The sequence below is a fragment of the Daucus carota genome, chromosome 3 (assembly GCF_001625215.2).
Source record: "Daucus carota subsp. sativus chromosome 3, DH1 v3.0, whole genome shotgun sequence".
Taxonomy (NCBI): domain Eukaryota; kingdom Viridiplantae; phylum Streptophyta; class Magnoliopsida; order Apiales; family Apiaceae; genus Daucus; species Daucus carota.
The window spans coordinates 13,364,596-13,390,056 of NC_030383.2; the positions used below are offsets into that span (position 1 = coordinate 13,364,596).

Sequence of the window (25,461 nt, forward strand, 5' to 3'; positions counted from 1 at the left end):
TCTATAACCCTTTGCTTGCAACAACCTTTATTTTTCTAATAGTATATAAACAGCCTTCACTTATCATTGCAGAAGAACGGCACCACCAAATTAGAAATCAAGTTTGAGAACTATCATCAGAGAGAGGTAGGGTTGTGGTATTGAGATAGAGAAAGTTGTGTTTAGATGATCCAAAACCCTACGATCTATAGGGGTATTTATAGGTGCATAGAGACTTGTGTGCTATTCTTTCCCATAATTAAATAATCTGAAACAAAATCAGATTACTATATTCCATAAATAATGTGAAACAAAATCTTTATTGTTTCACCAACATAGTTTTAATTGTAGTTTTTTTAAATAAAAAGGAAAAATATATATTTTTCAATATAATGACAAAATTCAGGATTTTTTCAAGAAAGAAATTATTAATTTCCCTATTCCAAAAGCTGGTCAATTTCAGGTTTATTCGCTTGCCCGTTGTTTATTGTGTAGTTGAATTATGATAATATCTTTACAAACATTTTTTATATAACTTATTTTCTAGATTCTTTAAAAATATATATATATGAAGCAGCAGGAGTGAAAAAGGGGCTTGAGGTAGCTTCAATTTTAGTTACACACTTTCGGATTAATTTATCGCAGTGTAAGAAAGAGGGATTTTGAATTTAGTAATTAACTGGAGTATAAAATGAATACGGGTTAACATAGAGATGAAAATCCCACAGAAGAAACAGAGAATTTGGTTGACTTTTCAGAGAGTTTTGAGTGAGTGAATGAGTGATTGATTGGTGATTAGACAAAGAAAGTAAAGCTGATCCTGAAAATCAGATACCCCTTTGCTTACCTCACTTTTTCTTCTAATCTGATTTAAAATATCAGCTTTGTTTTCCCTGTAATAACAGTGATATACCTACATCTCTACATATGCTCCTCTACATTTCTTTCTTTCATTCTTATTCTCTTATTGTTATTACTTAATTCTTATTATCTACTTTCATTCATTTTCATCTCCTGAGTGCTAATTAGTGATTAGTATATAATTAATCACCACCTTTATCTTTATTCCTTCCTAAAGCTAGCTTGAGCATCCAAATAATAATTGTACAGTAACACTTAAGTCTTCTCCCTTAGTATTGTCGTCTGTCCAGTCAATTTGTGTATCAATATATGACAATATAAGACAGGTCATTGGTCCTTATATGGGGCAACCTACAACTCTACATTTGTTCTCCAGTTATGCATATTTAAAGGTATATACTTTTTATTACATATATTATTCATAGCTTTCGGTTGGAATTATTTTTCATGTAAATTTAATTGAAGAAACATTTCCACTTTATTAACAAACTTAAAATTGTTAAAATAATATTTACTTGATGTAACTCGACCATGTGGAATGACAGACTTGAGCTGTAACTGGAAAGGCCAAAGGGTATAAATACTGTAAAAGTTTATAGGACCATCAGTGCATATAGTATAAGACATGCTCGAACAGTTGAGGATCACAAACAAACCTAATAAAGAGGATCAAATTTCAGTACTGGAGCTATATTTTTCTCAACTCAAAAAGAATGAAAAGCTGTGCTGTCCCTTCACTTCTCTGATTCCTTCAGTCTAGCACAGACACGCATATGTTTACATTGGCACCGACTGAACTTCGAAAATCAGTAAAGTATTATCGTACATTTATGATACAAATATTTTAGTTGTAGAACTTCAATTCCATTGTGTTTAAAATTAGCCACCATCTAAATGACATGCAATGAACTCCTGATGATGGTGGTTCAAAAAAGAACAGCATGTGCAACAAAGTGAACAACACACACACGGAATTCTCAAACGATCATTTACCAACCAAGTTGGGCCAAGAAGCAGCCCTCATCTTGTAGGACCACAACTCCATTACAGCTCTACACAATTTTCGCAATCAGTTATCGGCAAAACATGATGTCTCAGGCTCGATCTGCTGGCTTTTTCAGTTATTGCAAGGTTTCTAATTACCCAATGCATAAGCTGTGTATATAATTAGTGTGATTTAGCCAATGATTAGATGATGGGAAGATGTATATATTCTAATTGTTGGTTATTCCCCAAACACACAAGACATAACAATATGATCCTGACTTTGCAATACTTAGTAGCTAGCATTATTGATGAGAGAATATTAAAGATGCTGGACCTGCATGGCTGCATGCAATCAACTCATTTATGAACCAGAGTATAATGCTTCTCCTTTAGTCCAGAGTCATGAATAAGTTTGTGCTCAAATGATACCAGCTTAATTGCCAGTATAAAAATGGTGATTTCCGTAGTCTTTTAACTGCACAAATACTCATCTTAAAATAAGAGACGTTCTAATTCTATGAACTAATAAAATAAGCGAAACATTCCATCATGTTTATTATGTGTACGTGTGAAATTGAAGAGGAGAGTCGGCCTATTTTCCACCACCCAAGGAACAAAATGATCATTCTAGCAAATGTGTAATAGCATATATTATCAACTTGTGTAAGTCAATTGTTAAATTAATTAAAGGATTTTCTGGATTCCATTCTATTCGTTTTCTTTCAATGCTCGACACGCATTTTAATATTTTTATAAGAATTTAAAGATTAATTTTTCTTTTATAATATTAGTTACAAAATTATATTTTACATGATCATTAAATGCATGCCGCAATCCCTGTCCTCTAATATATATTATTGACTATGAAGTGTAATTTGTAATTTCTAATAAGACTTATCATTTTTATTGGTGGAGATTTTTGTATGTATAGAAGATCAATCATAATAATATTGAAAATAATAAATAAAAAAAAATGTTACCTGATTAAAAATGATTGTAGGTTGACGAACACTTCCTTAAAAATCTGTTAATTAAAAAGATATTACAATGTGGACCAAGAGGAGGCGGCAGCCGGCAGTCTTTCATGGAAATCGAAATTCACTTCTTCCTTTTCATTTTTTATTTTTTAAATCTAGATATTCTCTTAATTTATTACTCTGTAATAGTAGTAAAATTGAAGAAAGATATTATTCTTTACATAATTTATTAGCTAGAGGGTAGAGCAGAGAATATTTTACGTTATTAACGGTTGAGAGAAGAAAAAGAAAAAGCTTGAGACGTGACAGTCAACTAGCGGGTCCTACACGGCATGCGGGTACAAAATGGGGCCCGCCCGCAATTTATAAGAGTCAGAGCCATGAGAATGACCCAGCAGCTTTCGTTTCTTACTTCTATTCATTCCCCTTGCCTTCAATTCCTTTCTCAATCATTTCATATTTTTCAGTTTCGTGTTTTAATGCGCCTCGCTGACGCATTACACAAGTACGAGATCTAATAACAATGTAACCGCCAACAGCTACGGTTGTGTGAGCTTCACTAACTGTCTACGCGCTGCTTGGTCACTCACTTAGTCACTTGAACATGATGCTGCTGGTCAGATTATATTAGAGGTTCAATTCATCGTCTGATTAAGAGGTTAGAGGAAGTTGAATAAGATCTGTAGTGGATACTCAAAAGGTCATCAAACCTAAAACATAAAATTAACTAAAAATATATAGAGAGAGGCCGTTTCACCTAAATAAAAAAGTGTTTATTTTTTATAAATATTTTTTTTGTGTTGAGATAATTTTTTGACGCTTGCATCGTAATGAGTATATAAGTTATTAATATAATAACAAATTATCTTTCACAAGGATCCTCTACATATTTGTAAAAATCAAATTTCAAAACAAGATAAGTAATAAAAAAAATATATTTCAACTTATCATATTATGACTTATAAGTCGAAAATTGATTTATATGATTGTTACACAAACGATACGAAATAAACTGCTTTTGGGCTTATAAGTCCAGCCACACAGTCCTTTAGTGACATAAATAGATATTTAATTGTTTTATATTTCGTGTATATAAAATGTAATTTTTACTCTCTTAGTATGTTTGCGATTATAAAATTAATTTTATGCAAATATAAAAACAAAGTTTAAAAGAATACTTTACTTATGTGCTTAGGATCCTTTTCTTTCATGTATTTTGCATTTTTCCTACCCTGCTCTACTCACTAATTACAATAATTTTTCGAATAAATATCTATAAATTTGAAAAGAAACACACATGTCAATAAAGATCACTTTAAAAATCATTAAAACGAAATACATGCTCCTACTTCTTATATCATGTCTTTAAATATATCATAATTCATATGTATTCCGTGGGAGTGATAGTTTGTAACAAATGAACAGTCACAGTTATGCATCACAGTGAAGCGAGCATGACGCGCACAAGCTGACAAACAAAATAGAAACAGAAAAATAAAAACCAAAAGTAATAGAACAAAAAAGCGAGAATTGGCCCCAGCTCCTACAGAGACCACTGTGTGAATATAGTATACATAAATAATCAGAAACATAAGGGGACTAGTACACAAGTTGACCTACCAAGGGAGATGGTCCAAATGAGTCCCGATATTCTTTCCAGGTGAAAGATTTAAAATAGAAAGAAGCATGTAAATGGTTTATTTGGTCCACTCATAATATATATTTATTCATCTACACAATTCATTTTTTAATTGTCCTTCTTTTTGTTAGTCAATTGAACGTGCTAGTATAATCATTCACCATTGCCCATCATCTTCAAAGAAAGTCAATTGGGACATAGAGTACATGGTCCTGATGTACCGCGTAAAACTCTGGTTGGTTTCGATAATTCTCCAGATATGACATTCAACAAACATGATACATACGTTCGACTTTTCATATTTATTTCAAATAATCAGACTGTCTTTTACTCACTCAGCTTTACCTATAAACTACAGTAGTAATTAATTATATATTCATTTGTCGTTTATCATTACAATGTCCTACTCTCTAGCTGTTAAATAAGCCTAGCAAAATTTCCTGGACAATATCTATGTAGTGTTTGGAGTTGCTGTTGTAGACAGCAACAACAGCTTTTTACTGAAAATCAGGTGAAAAATTATTTGGTAAATCTAAAAACAGCTTTTAGGTGAAAAGCTGCTGTTAGAAAAAACAGGTCCTATCATGCTTTTGGAAAAAGCTGCTTTTTAGCTTTTATAGAATCTTGTTATAGATTTCATTATAAAACCTCACCAAAAATATTATTTTTTTATATTATAATTCAAAATAAGTAAATATCAGAAAATTACCAAACAGTTATCTGATTTCTATAACATCACTTATTTTACCAGCACTTTTTCTGACAGTCCAGCAATTTTTAACAGCACGCCAAGTACATGCTTCAGTTGGTAGGTAGAGTTTTTGCGTGTAATTTGGACTACCCTTTAATATAAATTCCCAAAGTAGATGATTAATTATTTTATGCCTGTTTAAACTGTGTTTGTGAGCAATTCTTTTTAGTATTTGCTTTTAGAAAACCTGATATGAGATTTTTTTTTTACAATTAAGTTTATATTAATTTTTTGAATATTCTGAATTTCAAATTAACTTTTTTCTATATATTTAAAAATTGTATTTGATAAATTAAGAATTTCAAATAAAATCTAAGTTCATAACTGAACCAAAATAAATTATTAAGAAGTTTCTTTTTGTTTCTTTGTCAGAAATAATCAATTACATAATTAATTATTAATGAGGCATATTATATTTTTTATTTGCATAATTATATACTTATTCTCATAAATAGCTATACAAAAGCAAAAATTACTTCATAAAAATATTTTATTTATTTTCAAAAAATAAGATAAGGCCAGGGAGATGCAAATATTAATTTATCGACATGTTAAGCACTACTAATTAACTAATGATATATTAAAAAATATAATAGTCAAAATTTCTGAAACATAAATCATCAAAATAATTGGAATATAATTTGGCCAGTAAATTGTTTAAGACGGTGGACCATATATCAATATTCCACGGGATAATATCTTTCGGTGCACTGTTTGTTTGTCAATACTTAGATTTAAGAAGCAAGGTACCTGTCCGAGTGTCTGCTGTGCAGCTAGGTTTTTCAACTGAAATCATACTTAGATTTTGACTTCGATTAAATACTATCCGCGCGCTGATATTATTTTGGCAGCAGATATAAGGCTGCCGTTTGCTTTCCGAACCCGTATTAATTACTTTAACTAGGAGCTTTTTAGGCCAACTTGAAATCAAGATTCATCCATGATACTAGTAGCTATTTAACCCATTTGCCCGGGTTAGCTTTAAATTAATATTTTGATATATCTTATATTTAATTGTTCTTCTTTTTTAAATTAAGATTATTTATATTATAGAAATAATTTAAATTTAATATATATATTTGTTATTTTTAAATCTTCCAAGAAACATGACCGGCATAAACCAGCATTTTGATGGTTTTTTTCTTAGATACTTCAAAATTAAGAAAATTTCCGAAAAAGGATCTAATAATTGTGGAGATGGTTGGAATACTTTTATCAGATTTTCATTCTTATGAGCGGCATATATTGTGTATAAATATTTATTTAAAAAAAATAAAATAAGAAAGTTGCATGCCGCATATCAGCATTGCAATTGGGATCTCCTTACAGGAAAAAAAAAACATTGCAATTGGGATCTAAACTCTTATTTTCCCATAACCCATAAACTAATAAGTACTGTTTTCATTACCACACTAAGAATTAATTTTTTGATTTGTTAAAATTTAGATGAAATTCAAATCTAAATTCTTATTATTATCCAATCATTTCATTTGATAAATAAAAAATTTCAAATAAAATCTAAATTCACGAACTAACAGACCATAAGATTAAAATAATAATCTTTCACCAGATGCGAATCATAAATTGCAAATAGAATGCGGGATCTGTGTGTGTTACTACGTTGACTATAATCTCTAGCCTCCTGCCATTGACCTCGAATAGAAGCCAGAGTTGACGATGTGAATTTTATGATGGCGATTCTAGAATTCAAAGAGCATTAGTAATTTATCAGTAAGACAAGAATTTGACTAAGCTAGTGACAAATCGAATGGCCATTACTTGTTACGTTTATGTCCCATCTTTTCACTAAACTTGTTTTCCAACACTAGTGGGGGTTGACATGTATATGTATCTAGGATATTTTAGTTTGACTTTTTCCTAAAAACATTCTTGCTGCGTTTATTTATAGGAAAATACGTAACATTTTTACAAAATTTTGTACATAATAATATGTAATAAATTTTAATTAACATACTAGCCTTTAACCCGTGCGAAACACGGGCGGATATATAGTTCGTAATTTATTATTTATAATTTAAAATTTAACATCATTTTATTAGTATTTTAGTATTAATGGATTGAATTTTAATTAAATTATATTATTCAACTGACTATATTTTCTCCCGTTTCTCTGAAAATAGACAAACCCGAATAAATAAATATGTATATATATATATATATATATATATATATATATATATATATATATATATGCAAGTGATCAAATAGAAACTAATTTTATTCTAGAAACTAGAAACCACTCACATGATCACTGTTTATAACTACTAATATCACTCTTTTAACGCTATTTATCACTATTTTATGCAGTTAAATTAGCAAATTTTATTGTTGATAATTGAGAAAATTTACTTATGTTTGCTATTGGTTATCGATTATTGATGATCAATTATAGTTGTAGGAGGTCTATGAAGGTAAAAAATGATGAGATGAGGTGTGTGGTGGTGGTAAATAATCACTAGTAATGACAAGTTATGGTGACAAGCGGTGGTAGGTTAATCGTGGGTATAGGTGACCGCGGTAGCGGTAAAATGGGTTGATAATGATGCTCGGAGGTTCATCAATGTGGTATGAGTGAAGATGATGATGATATATGTTGTATATATGTATATTTATATTTTTTAGATTTCTTGTATAGGAAATAGTGATTTGTGATGTACAAACGAGTGATATTTGCAGTTATAAATAGTGATAAAAAATTGGTCAGATACTAGTTTCTAGTTTCCAGCTAATTTAGTTTCTAGTGGAGTAAGCCCATATATATATATATATATATATATATATATATATATATATATGGGTGACAATCTAGAGAGTGCACCTTATATGAAGTTATATAGTACACCCGATCTGAACTGTTGATATTAAAAAAAAAGTAACGGCTGTAATTAAACATATTAATTAACTCTTAAAACAGTTGCAGCTAACTTGTTTTTGGCAACTATACACACAGAAGCTATACACACAACACAACCACCGAGACTCTACTACGCACAGCGGAGCTTGAGAGATTCAAACCACGAAGCTAAAAAAGAAGCTCGAAACAAGAAATCGAGCTCCCTTGTCTAGCAAATCGAAGGTAATCGAAGCTAATCGAACGTAATCGAAGCTTATCGAGATTCAATTTTGTTTTAATAAATTAGGGTTTCAAATTAATCGAAGGTAATCGAAGCTAATCGAAGCTCTTTTTATTTGTTTCAGGTGATTTAGAGGAGTATTAACAGCTTAGAAGATGCTCCGCCGAATAGGTCAGTAAAACTCCGGAGAATTGTTCAAAATTTTATATTCTACAATAGAATGTTGTGCTTTAGCAAAGTTCGAAACACAGATGTTCCACAATAGAAGTAATTTTGATTGTTCTACATTAGAATAATATCATTCTTTATAAAACAGAGCATGTTTATAAAGTTTATAGAGCATTATTCATTATTTTGCATCTGTAGTAGAGTATATTACAATTTAATAAAGTTTGTGCTACATTAGAATAAAATCATTATTTATACTACGTAGCTTTTTATCTTCCACAGTAGAATATATTAGAAGTTTGTCAAATATGTTGTATATTAGAATAAATTCATTGTTTATAGTATAGATTATTTTGCTTCTTTGGTAGAATATGTTACTAGTTTATGAAGTTTGTTCTACATTAGAATAATATCCTTGTTTGTAGAATAATGAAAAGGCTTATATATTACTTGTATTCATCAGAATAATTAGTCGTAGAATATTTTTTAGGAAATAGTCACCTTAAGTTTTACAGGTTATTGTTTGGTGTTTGCTTAAGGTAACATCGGTTGATCCCACTGATCATGGATTCACTTTGGTGATTGGTATACTGGTCGCTGAATTTTTTTTTCCCTTAACAGGCTCAAAAAACTGTCAAACTGGTATAATATATCAAGAATAGCATGGGCATTCATAATCCTTATCACAGGAATATGTGTACATGTGTGCGTCGTGGAAGTTTTATGGTCATATATATTAGTCATCAGCACTTGCTCTGTACATGATTTTGGCGCCACTGCCGGGGAAGGCATCAATATTAAGTTTAGTTTAATTATTTCTTATTGTTTAGATTTTATAATATTTGTTTCCAAGATTTATCTCATTGGTGTTTCGTTTCAGGTACACCTAATATATGCGAAGATCGAAAAGTGTTGGAAATTTCGAACCAGATCCAGAAATTGAATGCACTTTTCGAATTAGAAGGGAAGAAGCAAGGAGAAAGCAAGAGGAGGCCAGGATGGGTGATAACAATAATGTAAACGAAAATCTCCATGTTATTGTTCCTGATGAGTCATCCATTCAGGATCATGAGACTCCTAATCCTGCTAATTGCATGTACAAGACTCCTGAGATTGGTGGAGCTCAATATAACATCAATCCCAGTCTTATTCAGATGGTGAACAATTCAGCTTTTGAAGGAGACATTGAACGAGAGGATCCACACTGCCATCTAGAGTGCTTTGTGCAAATGTGTGGTTCATTCAGAATCAATGGTGTTACAGCAGATTAGATTCGTTTCCACATGTTCCCTTATTCTATAAAGGGAAAAGCTTTGGAATGGTTTCAACAACTGTCAGATACTGCTCTGGATACTTGGGATAATATTTCTACTGAGTTCTTATCCAAATATTATCCTTCTGACAAGACTCAGCAAATGAGAGCAATTATTCTTACTTTCAAAGCACAACCAGGTGAAGGCTTGTATCAAGCATGGGAAAGATACAAGGCATTGTTGAGAAAATGTCCACATCATGGTTATGAGGAGTGGATGGTTCTGAGTACTTTCTTTGGAGCTTTGAATTCTGATATTCGGCTGAGTTTGAATGTTGCAGCTGGAGGAAATTTTAAGAAAGCACATGTTCATCAAGCAAAGGCACTTCTCGAGGAATTGGCCTCAAATAACTATGCTTGGGCACCCAGTGGTACAAGCTCAGTGAAATCAGCACAAGACACCGAGATGATGAACTTACTCACTTTGAAATTGGATGCTCTTACTCAAGAGGTCCGTGGACAAAAGGCAAGTGTCAATGCTATCTCTTCTCCGATGGAAGGATATATGGATCCTAATGTTAATCAGCACTCTTATACACAACAGTTTTCGGATGAAGCATCTTTTATCCAAGGAAGACAATCATGGTATGTTCAGAACAATTCCTATTATAATCCAAATCAGAGGCCCAACAACAATCTTTCCTACAACAATAATCATGTTGTTAATCCATCATATGCAGCTCCAAAGCAAAATCCGCCTCCTGGTTTTCAACCACGTCAGCAGTATCAAAGTCAACAACAGTTTCAACCTCCACCTAATGACAAAAAAGAGCCTGCTGATTGGGAAGTTGCACTCGGCAAGATGATACAAGGAACTACTAGGGCTTTTGCTAATATCAAGACTAGATTCGAGAAGGTTGAGTCAAGGATTGATCAGATAGCTTCATCACAGAAGATGTTGAAAATGCAGATTGGCCAAATTGCTAATAAAGTTGGTGTTCGAGAGCAGGGATCACTGCCTAGTCAACCAGATGTGAATGTCAATGAACATTGCAAGGCTATCACGCTGAGAAGTGGAAGAGAGTTACCAGAAGTTAAAGCTCCTCAACTGAATGATGCAACTCTTCCTCCTAAAAAGAGAAAGTCATATCAAACTACTGTGAAAATTGCTGAAAAGATTGAGGATGAGCCAAAAGATGAGACTCCACCGAAAGCTAAAGTGAAACAATATGTGCCTCCACTCACTTTTCCACAAAGCCTGACAAACCAGAAGTTAGAGAAGCAATATGAGGAATTTTTAAAGATGTTTCGGGAGATACATATTAGCATTCCTTTTGCTAATGCTTTGGCTCAAATGCCCCTATATGCGAAATTCATGAAACAAGTATTATCTAATCGCCAGAAGTTAAAGGCGGTGGACACCATCAGTCTTAATGAAGAGTGTAGTGCGGTTATCCAACGCAAGATTCCTCCTAAGCTCAAGGATCCTGGGAGCTTTTCTTTGCCATGCTCTATTGGGAAAGTCGGAGTTAAAAGAGCATTGTGTGATCTTGGAGCTAGTGTGAGTTTGATGCCATATTCAATCTACAAAAGACTTGGTTTGGGAGAACTAAGGAAAACAAGGATATCACTTCAACTTGCAGATCGAACTATAAAATATCCATTGGGTGTACTCGAAGATGTTTTGGTGAATGTTGATAAATTTGTTATTCCTTGTGATTTCATTATTTTGGAGATGAATGAGGATGTTGAGATTCCGATTATCTTGGGAAGACCATTCTTGGCGACTGCTGGAGCAAGTATTGATGTGAAGGCTGGTAAGCTTGCACTAAATGTGGGTGAAGAAAAAGTTGAGTTTGATCTGGATCAAATAATGAAGGCTCCGTCACTTGAAACTGAAAGTTTTGCTGTGAATATTGTTGAAGAAGTTGTGAAGGAAGTCACTGATGATATTCGCGAGAATAAAGTTGAAGGTGATGAAAACAATTCTTTGAAATTCCGAGAAGATGAATTAAACGAAATGGATTTGACACGTGGACCATTTGAGATGGTTTTGAAAGAGCCACCATGAAAAAAATGAGGTAATTGGCGTCCGGCTAAATGACGTTAACGACAGCGCTTCTTGGGAGGCAACCCAATTTCTTTGTAGGTTAATATATTATATAATATAAGATAATTTTTGTATTTTTTTTAGGAATATAATTTTTTTTTACTCTCTCGTGATGCCTTGATGAATTTTTTCTTTGAAGTGTTTCAGGTAAACAGATGCGTGAATAATTTATTTAGAACATTTTTAATATTTTATTTAAATTTTGAGAGACGTGTCGTAAAAAAAAAGCCAGAAAAAAGCTCATAAATTATGATTCATTGTTAGCTTCGTTTCAGAAACAGAAGATATTGCACGGGCGGCTGTCTTTCCTACTCGCGGTGCAAATATTTGTGCCGAGCTGATTTATGTGCGCGCTTCGTCTGCTGCCGGTGCGTATTGATGCCTTCCGTGCGAAAGCTACTGGAGTCATGCACCTAATTTCTTCAGCTTTGTTGATAATACAAACAACAGTCCTCTAAATTCTTGGCCAAGGCCATGTGAGCCCCTTTGATAATGTTTTCATGCGCGTGCGTTGGTTTAAGTTGTGCCACAGAATTTACAAAAATAATTACTTCTTGGAAGAGTTGAACCCATGACCTGTTGAGTTTTCAAGGTAACCATGCCAACCGGCTAGGCTACTTAAACGATGTGTTATATTCTGCACAAGAATTCTATAAAGTGATCATATGGTCAGCACTTTAATCAATTCCAGAGCATCGAACGAGGGAGTATTCTTAACTTATATATATATATATATATATATATATATATATATATATATTTATATATATATAATATATATATATATATTTAATTATTATTTTATATTATTTTAATATTACATATATATAATATTATATTATATATTATTCATTGAGGACAATGAACCATTTAAGTGTGGGGATGTGTTCTTACGAATAATAATATTAATATTAAAAAAAAATAGAATAAAAATTATATGTTGCCTTGTCTTAAATTTAGGAAATTCCTGATAGTTGCATTTAAATTAGAGCATATAGTTATTTAATTTGACATGCATCTTTTAGTAGAGTTTTTTTTTAAAAAAAAATTATTTTCTTTTTTAGTTTGCATTTGCATAATTTCATGAAAATTTGTAAACTAGGTTAATTTCCTATGATGAGTTTATTTGCATAATTTCTTGGTTAGTAGTCTTGATCATATGTGATGTTTTGTTTACTTGGAAATTGCTTGTGCGGAACTTGTAATTACACTATAACTGTTCTAGAGGCGAGATTTAGACTAGCTTATTTCTTGAGTCTTAACTATGAGCCGGGCGTAGAATTTTGACTATTTCCTTTTGAACTTGGAGTCTATAATTCTTAAGTGAGGGAGAGCTTTGGGATATACATGCCTTTCTAAAAACAAAAAACAAAAAAAAAAAAATATACATGTATTAGCAATAAAGTTCACAAAAAAAAAAATTGGTGATAGAATTGATTAAGTTGGGCTCATTAATACTCGGGTAATTAAGTCTGAGGGGAATTTGTGCCTAGTAACCTAAAGCCTTTCATGGTTTGGGATTGCTAATTAACCTAACACTCGCTAAATGGGTATTAATGCATAAATCTTTAGGGATCTCAACCATTGCACGGTCAAATAAGCCACCTAAAGCATGTGTGAACAATTTGGTTGGCGAAGTCTTATCGTGGTCGTAACTCACTTACCCTGAGGAGCGTCCCAACCTTAGACCGAGCATGTACACACCAAATCATAGATATTGAAAAAGAAAAAACCAAAGCATATATTTAGGAGAGGCATGGAAGTTCCTTGGTGACCCTAAACTGTAGTTGGCTCTAATGTAACGAAGTGTTTAAGCATTATTCTGATTAATTACTCATGGCTAAGATTCTGTTGAAGTTTGTTGGTCTCTATTTTGTTTCAGTAGAGAGCATGTTGAGGACACACGATGCACTCTGTACTTGCAGTGAAAGAGTTGCATGACTAATATGTGTGATAGATGAAATCCTTGATTGTTGCAAATTCTGAGGATTATATGTTGACAAGGTTGACACTGTCATGATTGGAATCTATGCATATTCATTTAGTTTGCATTCATGTTAGTTGCATTGTTGAGACAAGGCAGAGAAAAAATGAATTTTGTGGGTACATTCACTATACGCCCTCACGAGACCTTACTCGTCCACTAGGGCTGCCTAGGGGTTTAAACTTTAAAGGGCTTGTTGCATATGTCAAATGCAACCGTGATCACCTACGGAAGTGGTATATATCTATTAGGTTTTAGCTTAAGTTTATTTTATTTGCCCGAGGACATGCAAAACACTAAGTGTGGGGATATTTGATAGAGCATATATTTATATATGCTTTTATATGATTTTATTCCCATAATTGTAGTATTTTGTAAATAATCGGGTTATTACTAATTGATTTTAAGTGTTTAATGGCAGGATTATAATTATTCCTAAAGTTGGATTAAATCAAACTTAATTGGGCCCAAACAAGATTTTCTGCGCAGGTAGCCCATAAAGTCCGAATTTTCATCTGATTAAGCCCAATTAAGTTTGATTTAATCCAACTTTAGGAATATTTATAATCCTGCCATTAAACACTTAAAATCAATTAGTAATAACCCGATTATTTACAAAATACTACAATTATGGGAATAAAATCATATAAAAGCATATATAAATATATGCTCTATCAGATTTTGTTTAGTATCTATTAGCATAAATTTTTTTCTATCTAATGCAATTTTAACGGTGTTTTGTTTATATGTATAAGGGATATAGTTAATTATATCTTGCAACATTCTTCCAAGTCTAAGATCTAACAGATAGATGACTTCTCTAGATAAGAAAAGATATTAATGTCGTTTATATATTTTGGTATGGGGACTCTTTTCTTAAATCATTATAATTAATAGTAGGAAATTGGTGTATAATCTTTAAAATAACAAGTTCAAAATGAAGGTATTGTTTGGATGCTTCCCTTGGTGTAGCAATAACTTCTACCAAATTATATATTTTTGGAATTAGTTAAGTAGGGTTATTTTAACTTAATTGTCTTGGTTATACAAAACCTACATTCTGTTTCCACTATTTGGATTAGCATACAGAAGACTATTGTCAGATCAATATCATTGTTGTCATTGCTGGAGTAATGTAGACCAATATGACATTTAGTCATTGTTTCCTGTTATAATGGTATGGAACATTGTTTACAGGCACATTGAACATATTTAGAGTACGACTTTAAAACTATTTGCTCTTTCCATATTTTAATTCAAAGTGTATCTCTTACTTGTTCTGTGGAATAACTCAAAGTGTATCATATAAAATTACTCTGACTCTGCCTCTGGCTCATATGAAAGCACAATATAAGCCTCAAATAATTCAAAGTGTATCATATGAAACTGAATCCTACTTGTTTATTCAAACTGTAGTTCTCCTTTCATTAATTAAAGCGTTTTAGGGCGTCTCGGTGGTGTAAGCTTTCATTTATTTGCACAAATGAAATACTTGGTTTTGATTTTCCTATTTAATTATTCTAATATCTTCACTACTTTTATCTAAACATGGCAGGTACAAGGTCAGGAGGAAAGAAATATAAATTCAAAAGTTCAGGATCTGCCAAACATGGCAAGTCGCAAAAGAGACCTAAGCAAGATTCTGATGATGAAGTAGAAGAACAGTTGAGCACAACAGTCTTTGATAATTATTGGAGGTAATATATTCTTGCCAAATTATACAAGTGTTTTCATAACATTTTTTCTATATTATTTTCTCTGGTCATGCAAATAATTTTTTACTATGTAGTTTACTCTGGAAAAGAATACCTTCAGAGAGAATACAAGGATGTGTGTATTTCCATCTTTTATCTTTTCGAAGATATTTGACTGAAAAATCAGCTAACAAACTGAAAAAATGGGTATCAAGACAAAAAATGTTCTCAAGCAGATATGTCTTCTTTCCAATGTGCCAATCGTAAGTAAATTAAAAACATGATGTTAGATATGTACTAAACATTCTTCAAACCAATTCTAAGAAATTTATATTTGTTCATGACAAAAATCACTGGAACTTGCTCATTATCTGTAACATTGGTGAGGATATGAATTCTGAAACAAAGAGTCCATGCATGTTCTTATTGGACTCGCTGCAACTCGGAGAAGCTACAAGACTTGAAACAAAATTAAGAGAGTAAGATCTTATATTAACTATTAATTATAGTTTAATTATTTCTTATATATAAATATTATATCGTAACATAAAATTTGATATGATGCAAACTTCAGGTTTGTATTTCATTTATATAAATCTGGAAATCGAAAAGAATCTGTTGAGGAAATCTTCAATATACCATACAACATACCATCAATTCCACAACAAGAAGATGGGACTAAATGTGGTTATTACATGTTGTTTTAACATGTTCAAATTCCTCACTGCTTGTCCCTATCATTTTGACATGTCTAAGGATTATCCAGGATTTGTAAGTTCTTATTTATTGCTTTTCTCTAATCTATATGTTCCTAATTTGTGTTATGATTTATAAAATAAAATGATGTATTTAAAACTTCTCTGTTGTAACAGATGAATGAAGATTGGTTTGATTTGGATGAATTCCAAAATTTTTACGAAGACTTGACATCAGTAAAAGAAAAGGAGTTTAGTTTATCTGACACAACTATAGATAAAAACAAAGATGGTGAAGGAAATAGCATTCAAATGATTAAGAATGTGAATCATGATATGCTGCAAACACCGCCATCACATGATCTATTCAAATCTAATGATGCCCTCCCTGCACTGGTATCATACACCCCAGAAAGTTCACAAGAAGGACAGAAAATAAGTCAATGTAAGAAATTCTCTACTCACTATACCATAGATTGCATTTCGCAACCACTCAAAAGAAAATTTCCACAAAATTGTTGCAATTGAATAATTGAAAATAGTCTATTGCAATGCGGGAAAAAACGTTACAATAGAATCAAATTTTCGTTAAATAGTTTGAAAGGGCTATAAAAAGAAAGGTATTTTGCAACGTTAGTACCAGGCGTTGCGGTAGATTAGATTTTTGGGGCCAAAAATATTGGCGGGCGTAGTGGCGGGATGTGAAAATTAGAATTGCCCGGGTTAAATGAAAAAAACAAACTAAAAAAAAGAGAAAGTATATTACACTTGTTACTTACAGAGAAACACACACTAACACTACAAGTCGATCGAAGAGAGATCAAGAGCGAAAGAGAAGAAGATCGAGAGGAAGAAAGAGAAGAACAGAGGCGTGTGGGCGTGTGAGAGAGAGAGAAGTCGAAGGCAAGGGTCTGTCTAGTTAGGTACACAACCCTGTGTCTCTGTTTGTCTCTCATCAATTAGGTATATGTGTTTAATTGAGTGTCTATATATGTTTAATTGATTGTGTATATGTGTGTAATGTTGTATATGCTTGTTGTTAATTAGGGGTTTAAATGGGTTTAGGTCTATGTTCTTGCATATTCTTATTTTCTTAATTTAGAGGGTTCGTATTATGTTGATATTGTTATATGATCTTGTGATGTTCTTGTGCTGCGTTTTTGTGATAAAATTGGTTTAGGGTTCATATTAATTTAGGGTTTAAACGGGTCTACTGTGCTCTGAACAGTGAGAGAGAGGAAGGGAGGGAGAGAGGGAAAGGGGGAGAGAGAGGGAGAGAGAGAGAGAGAAAAGGGGGACAGGGGGAGAGAAAGACAGAGAGAGGGATGGAGGGGGGAAGAGAGGTTTTAACAAGGTAAAATTTTCAAGAAGCTATTAACAAAAAAAATTGTGTGTAGGATATAATGTTATCATCAAATTCTGGAAGAACACACCTGGGCAAGAGGCCAGCATCAAAAGCTCAAAAGAATGGAGGCAAGAAACAAGCCACAGAACAGATGGAAGAACCACGTGAAATTACTGTCAAGGTCAAGAGTCAAGTAATCTCTCTATTTTTAGCACCAACAAATGTTAAAGACTCTTTCTATTAGTTCTAGTTTCTTCTGTGCCTCTTGTTAATACGATTTTGGAATTTGATTGCAATTGTTCTAGTCTTCTTGTAAATGTGTATCTAATCAACTTCTAGCTCCATGTAGCCCGATTCTACGATATCACATTGCATTTGGTTCTAAAATATCACCATTGCATTCAGTTCTGCGATATCATGTCCATTCTATATGAATTTTACTGCAATCTCATATCATATCATATCGTAACATATGTAACATACACACACATACGTTTTTTGTGAAGCTAATGTCTTAGGCTCTAGCACAGATCTATAGAATTCTTAAAATTTAAAATGATTGTATCCAAACAGATTAAACTGAATCCCTTGAGCCTTGAACATACTAATATGTATGTCCCAACTTTGTTCATTAATACAACATAGTCAAACTGATATGCATATTTCAACAAGTGATTCATGTTTCAGAGGCACAAGTAGCACAAGTGCAAGAAGCACCACACTTGCAGAAGGCCTTGCCGGAACATAGACCTAAATAGTGAGGTTATCGATTATATTTCTGTTCTTTAACTTGTGAACTAGGTATGTTGTGATGGTTGTGATGTCTGGGTTCATGCCGAATGTGCCGATTTTTCTGGCAAGCAGTTAGAGGTGGTGTGGCATTCATGCCCAATCTGTTTAATCCTTTAAAATCTGCAAAATCTGGTGCAGCTCAGGTAAATTGTATATGATCTCACTGAGTTTTCTTATTTCAGTTCTAATCTGTTTTTACATGTGCCAAGCAATAATACTTGTGATGTATGTTAGGGTCTGGCATGAGACAGTTGTATAATCTTGTACCTATGGGTGTTTTAACTTTTAGTAGAGGCAAATTAAGCAGGACGTAGATATGGAAATAACATTGAATAATTTAGTTTCCTTAATCTTTTTCTTCATGGCATCGTGTTTGTTTTTCCTGTCTTATCCATGTTTAATTTTCCTTAATTTGTCTTTACTCTTTCGTGAAATAAATTTAGGGACACATTGCAGTTTCACATATCTTCAGCTTACCTCTAACTGTTATTTAATGATCTTACTTATAATTGATAATGTTACAAAATAAATATGTAAACTAACATAGCCACAGTTTTATAATAGAAACATTTTCCAGAGTCGAAGATTATAAATAATTACTCTGCTATTTGCCAAAGTCGGATATTAAAAAATTTAATTTGTCACCGGACATCATGTACTGTACTAGACTCGTAGTCAGGAACTGATCATTCATGTATATGTATAAATTGTTAATTACAGATGCATTTTGTTGTCATCTTGATGCAGAGAGTTGGAATTGATTTTCAGGTAGCATGGACTATTCTTGCACACACACAAAAGCCCCGGCTCCTGCCCCTGTTCAGGATAAAGACAAACCAACTAATGCATCAATTTTTGATCGTAATATTGAGGATGCTTTGCTGGTTTCCACAAATGCCCCAAAAGATGTTCTCTTGGAATAATCGATGACGATGTGCCTGATATCAAAAGTCTTTTGTTACGGAATTTTTGTTGATAAAAAATTTGGTGTAATAATATATTGATGTATTTTATTTACCATTCTAGATTTAGGATTTTTTTTTTTACTAATGTCAGTAACAATGGTACCGCTCTTGGCGGTGGTGGTGTAGGCATCGTTAGATTTGTGGTGGGTAACATTCTTAGTTGTTTTTTGCGATTTTCTTGTATTGAACCTTTAATGGTGGAATAATATATTTATGAAATGGTCATGTCCATTTTTTTTAATTCATATTGTTGCAATATGTCATTATAATGTTGCCTTAGAGGTTACTTTTTCTATTATAAATCACTTCAATAACATTACATAAGGACCAAAATTTGTTGCCATAGGTGCTATATGGCAATGTTTAAATCAAAATAAAGTGTTGCAAATTTTGTTGCAATAAAAGAACAAACTACAGCAATGATTTAATAGCATTGCTATAGAGAAAAAGTTGTTGCAATATCTGGCTCTGGCAATGAATTGAACTTGTTGCAATACATATGTTAATTCATTGCAAAAAGGGCCTTATGGCAACGAGGGCAAACTTAACGGTCGATTTTCTGAAAATTGTTGCAATAGACGCTATTGCAATGTTTTGTTATCATATAGCAACTATTTTTAGGGGTTGCTAAATGCAATCTATGGTATAGTGACTTTCTTAAGTTTCTATTCTTCATAACTTTGTTTCTTTAAAATTGCTTTAAAGAAACATAATGATGTTCTTTAAAAATATGTCTCCTTGTAGGCAAGAAGTCATCCCCTTTGCCAGCATTTGAAGAATCAAAGATTGAGGGTGACGGTGTCAAAAAGAAAAAGACCATCAAATTCAAATTCAAACAAGGGGAACAACGAAAATCACCTAGGCTCATTGAAGCAAAGAAAAATCCTAATGACTACGCCAAGCATGATACAAAAGTTGCTGCAGAAGAAGGTGAAAGAAATTCTACAGAAGATATCAGTTTTGAACCAGTTGTGATTGTTGTAGTTGATAAGAATGAGGATGAAAGAAATCTGGATAGTAATAATGAAGACAAGGATGATGAAGATGATTTTATTGAAGATGGTAAAAGCAAAAAAACAACTAAGCCTAAGAAAAAAAAAGAGAAAAGCTTCAAGTCCGGTAAATAAATTTATTATTTAACATTCTATTTCTTCTTTCACTTCATATATTAGGAACACTCTTTCATATATGTGTAATTCAAATACTAAATCTTTTCCTTTAATCTGGATGATATTAGGTCAAAATGAAAAGAGCCAAGAAACGAAAAAATGTCAAACAAGAAGAAGAAGAAACAGAAGAAGAGGTTCCAACTAAGAACATAAGAAAGCCTGAAACAGAAATGTCAAATAAGATATTGTTACGTGCCTACCCAAAAACCTTCACCGATGCTATCCAGGCGGACAGAAGATCAGAAAAAATGGGTGACAGAAGCGGGATTTGGCCCTCTTTTATCATTTGCAATGAGAAAAGTTCCGCACTCAATGTGTGTGAATATAATTTGGTGGTATGATTTGACCAAGGATGAGATGGTCTTCTATGATCAAAGGCTGAAGATCACAGAGCAATATCCTTGGGCTGCCAAAGGGAGAAAAAGAAATTTATTTCAAAAAAAGCAAAGTTAATAGACAAATTCTCTAGATGGAATAGACATCGCACTTTTAACATCGGTTACTGGTGAGACCGATGTTAAAAGGTTTTATTACATCGCCTATTATATTTACGATGTCTTTGTGCTGTTTAGACATCATTTCCCAAAACTAAGCGATGTCTTAACCACCTTTTTAAATATAAAATGCGCGCCTCTCACTTTTTTCCCCCGTACTTCACCAAATATATTTCCCCCCCACTTCTTAAACAATTCCCCCGCCCCTAATACTTTTCAGCTAAAAAAAACAAAAACTGTAACCTAAAACTAAACTCTCACTCTCAACTCTCTCCCACCTCAGACTCTCTCCACCTCGACTCTCTCTCACCTTGACTCTCTCCGGCCGCAGCAAGGATTCACGACAGCTCTCATCTCTCCGCAGCTCTCATCTCCACGGCTCTCAATCTCTCCGCAGCTCTCAATCTCCGAAGCTCCGTCTCTCTACAGAAGCTCGAGCTCAAGCTTCTCTCTCGGTGCACAAATTTAGGGCGGTCTATCTTCTCTCTCTAAGCTCGAAAGCTCAGTGAGGTATGATGCTCAGTCTCTCTCTATGAATTTCATCCGCATTAGCTTTTCATAGATTTTAATTTAGGGTTCTTATTTGGGGGTTTCAATTAGGAGTTTTAATCTACATTTGGTAAGTTTCAAACTGAAACCCTAATTTTTAACTTGAAAATTATTTATTTCATATAATTAATCTGATTTTAATTTGGGGGTTTCAATTTGGGGGTTCTAATTTGGGGGTTTAGATTTGGAGTTTTCATCTGCATTTGATTAGTTTGAAAATGGTAGGTTTGAAATTGGGGGACTGAAATCCTAATTTTTAGTTTTAATTTTAAATCTGAACAGTACAGAGTCTATGTTGTATATGCTGTTTGTTCTTTAATTAGGTGGTACATTGACTTGAATTCCATGTTAATTGGCAGTAAAATTCATTTTTGTTCTATATATATATATATATATGCATGTGTGTTTGTTAGTACACCTCTGCCTTGTGTTTTACACCTCTGCCTTGTGTTATTGCTTTTATTTGTGAGTAAAATTAAATTGTTGTACTATAACACATTATATTATGATAATATTATATGGGAGTTTAATTCACTGTAGTATATGATGATATATGTATGTAATACATTATACTATAATAATATAGGTATAATTGATTATATAACTGAAAATATTGATAATTGTAATGATATATCAGCAGGTAGGTTCAAAATGGATAAGTCATGGATTAGAGAAGATAGGGATTCATTACAATATGAGATTGGTGTCGAAAATGTTCCCTCTCAGTTGGCACCATAGACAACAAGGTGGCATTTGGTGTTGTTATTCCATCCGAAGATGGTTTGTGTAATAAGATACATGGGAGGGATATGCCAATTGGTTGTCTTCGAGTTTCTGTTGATGGACTGCTCCCCGATAGTAACAAAGATGCATTGCTTCCCGTGCCGGTGCCGGGTGAAATGGAGTTGGTGACTGAATATGTTGGCTCTCACGTAGCATGGCCAGAAAATCTAATCACTTTTCCATCGGTTGTGGTCTCCAATTATCTAATATTATTTTTTTAGAGTGTGTAAAGAGTGATAATGAACATTTACATGCGTTGACCGTTTTGTGGTTGATTATTTTTGTGCAGGGTGAAGAAAAAGAATTGTGCCGGCCACAACCATAGAAAGATGAGTTGAAGGCATTGCAGATAAAGTTTACCGAAGCAGCGCCACCTGAAAATGTGCCAAAGAGGTGGAGATTATTATATAAGCATGCGATGACCATAATGAAGGAAACTGGAGTCTGTCAAAATTCCTTGTGATAGGCAAGTTTTTGGATGTGATAAGAAAATATGTTTGCTGCAAGAGGAGTTGTTGGCATTGTTGCAGTTTAATATGGTGGGCCAATCTGCTATATCAGCCTATATGATGTTAGTATTTTTTCCTCTTTTCCTTATTCGCATATATATGTTTGTGTATATCTAAATATATTCTAGTTTAATATGTACATTTTATAAAATATATAGGAACTTGTATAATGAGCTATGTGAGGCCAAGGAACTGGACACATTTGGTTTTTTCAATCCGGGTCTCACTTACAACATAAATGAAGATTTCAAATCTTATGTTGTGAAACATCTGCGTGAGGGTCCTGATCGCATATACTTCATACCACATAATACTAAGTAAGTATATCGACACTGACTTATAAATATTTATGGTAATTATGCTTATAATTCTGACTTTAGTTTTTTTTTGTTTTAACAGTCAGCATTGGATTTTGGCTATAATTTGGGATGGTGAAATTTATATTCTCAATTCATTGTCTCATCCGACCCAATTTCCCAAACTGGAAAAAGCCCTGATAGAGTAATCTTTTATTTACTATCATAATATATATATATATATATATATATATATATATATAAAATATATTCACATGTCTTGGGCTCTGACATGATAAATTAACAGGGCGGTCAAGAGTTTCAATGCCCAGACAGGCAGGACCAGCACAATGCCTAAAGTAAAAAATCTTCTTGTAAGTATCTTCTTTTTTTTACAATTTAAATTAATGGTCATTTTATGTCTGAGAAAATGTACCTTTTTTTATTGGCATAGGGAATTCTGAAACAGCCATCGGGCTATGAATGTGCGTATGCAGTAATGCGGTACATGAAGGAGATAATTGAGGATAAGGATTTTTCATTTCACAAAAAGGTATATATCTATATATATATATATATATATATATATATATATATATAGATAAATTGGTAGGAGGGTGTATTTTATTTTTGGTTAACATAAATGTGTGTTAATTTTGGTTTATTTGTTGAACTTTGTAGTGGATGTCAAAGAGTCGAAAGTGCTATGAAATGGACGAGCTGGATGAGGTGCGGAATGAGGCTCTTGGTTTTATTGAACAATACATCTAGCACCTTTGCTTTAACAGTTTGACAAACTTTGCTTTAACTCTTTGTGGTTCATCAGACTTTAGACCTAGACTTTTAGCACCTTTATGGTGATCGATCTAGCCTTAATTATGCAAAATTTATAATGTTATGGCCTCATGGCATTGGTTGGAGATTTTTGGTTGACTTGTTATTATGCATAATTTATATATGGCAGTATTGTTGGGTGAAATGAAAAGGTGTTTTGGTCATTATATTGCTTGGTTTGTGTAGATGATCAGGATGGTAGTGCTCAAAAAAGGCATATCACATATTGTGCAAGAATTGAAATTACATCAGGCATTAAGTAAAAACTGATGTCTGAAATTTTAATAAAAATCAGCTATTTTGTTAAAAATGATGTCTAAAGTGTATTTTCACATTGGCTAATCTGTACAGATTGATGTGTATGCCTATATATTACATTAGACAAAATAATATAAATGATGTCTGAAAACCTTTTAACATCACCTAATACTAAAAATGCATATGTCTACAAAGCAAATAAATATCACCTCTGTGACAACAATCGATGTCTAAAGTGCATTTTGACATTGGCTAATCTAAACAGATTGATGTGTTTTGCCTATATTTTACATTAGACAAAAAACATAAATGATGTCTGAAAAACTTTTAACATCACCTAATACTAAAAACCAAGATGTCTCAAATTCTTTCAACATCACCGCCTGAAAAGTGAGTGATGTTAAACTAGCTTATTGACATAGTGTGCAAAATATGAGATGATGTCATATGGGTTTTTAACATCACACCGAGTAGAAGAGCTGATGTCTTAATCCCGTTTGCACATCGATTTAGTTTTAATAAATGATGTCAATAATTAACAAGACATCGATTACTTTTCTAAAGAAGATGTCTATGCTGTTTAAGACATTGTTTTCTAGGCGATGTCTAATATTGTACAACAGACATCACCGACAAAGACATCGCCTAAAATAAACCGGGACATCGGTTTTTAGGCGATGTCTAATCCAATATTTCTAGTAGTGAAGATGTGGCTGATACCCTTGGGCTGCCAAAGGGAGAAAAAAAAATTTATTTCAAAAAAGGCAAAGTTAATAGAGACAAATTCTCTAGATGGAGAGCACAATTTCCTGACAAAGATGGAAATAGAATCACAGAGTTGACCGTGTATGAGGTGATAACTAGATCAAGAGTAGTGGATCTTCATTTCAAACAAAACTTCATGATTCTAATGACGAATCTGTTCGTATACATAAACAACAACTCTTTCCTTTGTCAAGATGTTTTGGGATTTGAAGACGAGTTTGAAAACGCGATCCAGTACAATTGGTGCAAGCTTGTCATTGAATCTCTTCGATCTACTCATGAGGAATGATGGGATGATCCTCAGAAGAAATACTACACTGGTTCACTAGTGTTCCTCCTTGTAAGTAAACATAAAATATTAATAATTCATACTTGTCCTTAATATCTATTGTGCATTGATTTTAACTAACAATGTTTTCAGTTCTTCTACCTTGACCGAAGCGTCCATACTGAATATAGAGCAGAATGGACAAGGCCTGTTTTTATTGGTTGGAGGGACTCACTCATTGA

The 25,461-nt window shown here is 32.9% G+C and overlaps 2 protein-coding genes, 1 long non-coding RNA gene and 1 pseudogene across 3 annotated transcripts; 3 read left to right on the forward strand and 1 right to left on the reverse strand.

The window, feature by feature from the left end:
* Positions 1-9,740: 9,740 nt before the first annotated feature.
* LOC108212272 (uncharacterized) lies at positions 9,741-11,780 on the forward strand. The gene has a single exon (XM_064089806.1). It carries the CDS (start codon positions 9,741-9,743, stop codon positions 11,778-11,780), a length of 2,040 nt encoding a protein of 679 aa, XP_063945876.1.
* On the reverse strand, positions 9,862-9,976 carry LOC135151816 (small nucleolar RNA R71; annotated as a pseudogene).
* A 5,198-nt stretch (positions 11,781-16,978) lies between the features above and the next one.
* Positions 16,979-19,437, forward strand: LOC135151084 (uncharacterized). The gene is made up of 3 exons (XR_010289555.1): positions 16,979-17,115; positions 17,590-18,472; positions 19,098-19,437. It is a non-coding gene; the product is annotated as an uncharacterized LOC135151084 (long non-coding RNA).
* Positions 19,438-19,820: 383 nt separating this feature from the next.
* LOC135151383 (uncharacterized) lies at positions 19,821-22,614 on the forward strand. Its single transcript, XM_064089807.1, has 5 exons — positions 19,821-19,890; positions 20,039-20,413; positions 22,093-22,146; positions 22,233-22,480; positions 22,579-22,614. The coding sequence occupies exons 1-5, from the start codon at positions 19,821-19,823 to the stop codon at positions 22,612-22,614; spliced, it is 783 nt and encodes a 260-aa protein (XP_063945877.1).
* Positions 22,615-25,461: the final 2,847 nt, after the last annotated feature.

Coding starts and splice junctions, on each gene's coding strand:
- LOC108212272 (XM_064089806.1), top strand. CDS start 9,741: ATGTTCCCTTATTCTATAAAGGGAAAAGCTTTGGAATGGTTTCAACAA.
- LOC135151383 (XM_064089807.1), top strand. CDS start 19,821: ATGGCAACGAGGGCAAACTTAACGGTCGATTTTCTGAAAATTGTTGCA. Junction 19,891..20,038: donor AGACGCTATTGCAATGTTTT/GTTATCATATAG, acceptor GTCTCCTTGTAG/GCAAGAAGTCATCCCCTTTG. Junction 20,414..22,092: donor AGAGAAAAGCTTCAAGTCCG/GTAAATAAATTT, acceptor ATAATAATATAG/GTATAATTGATTATATAACT.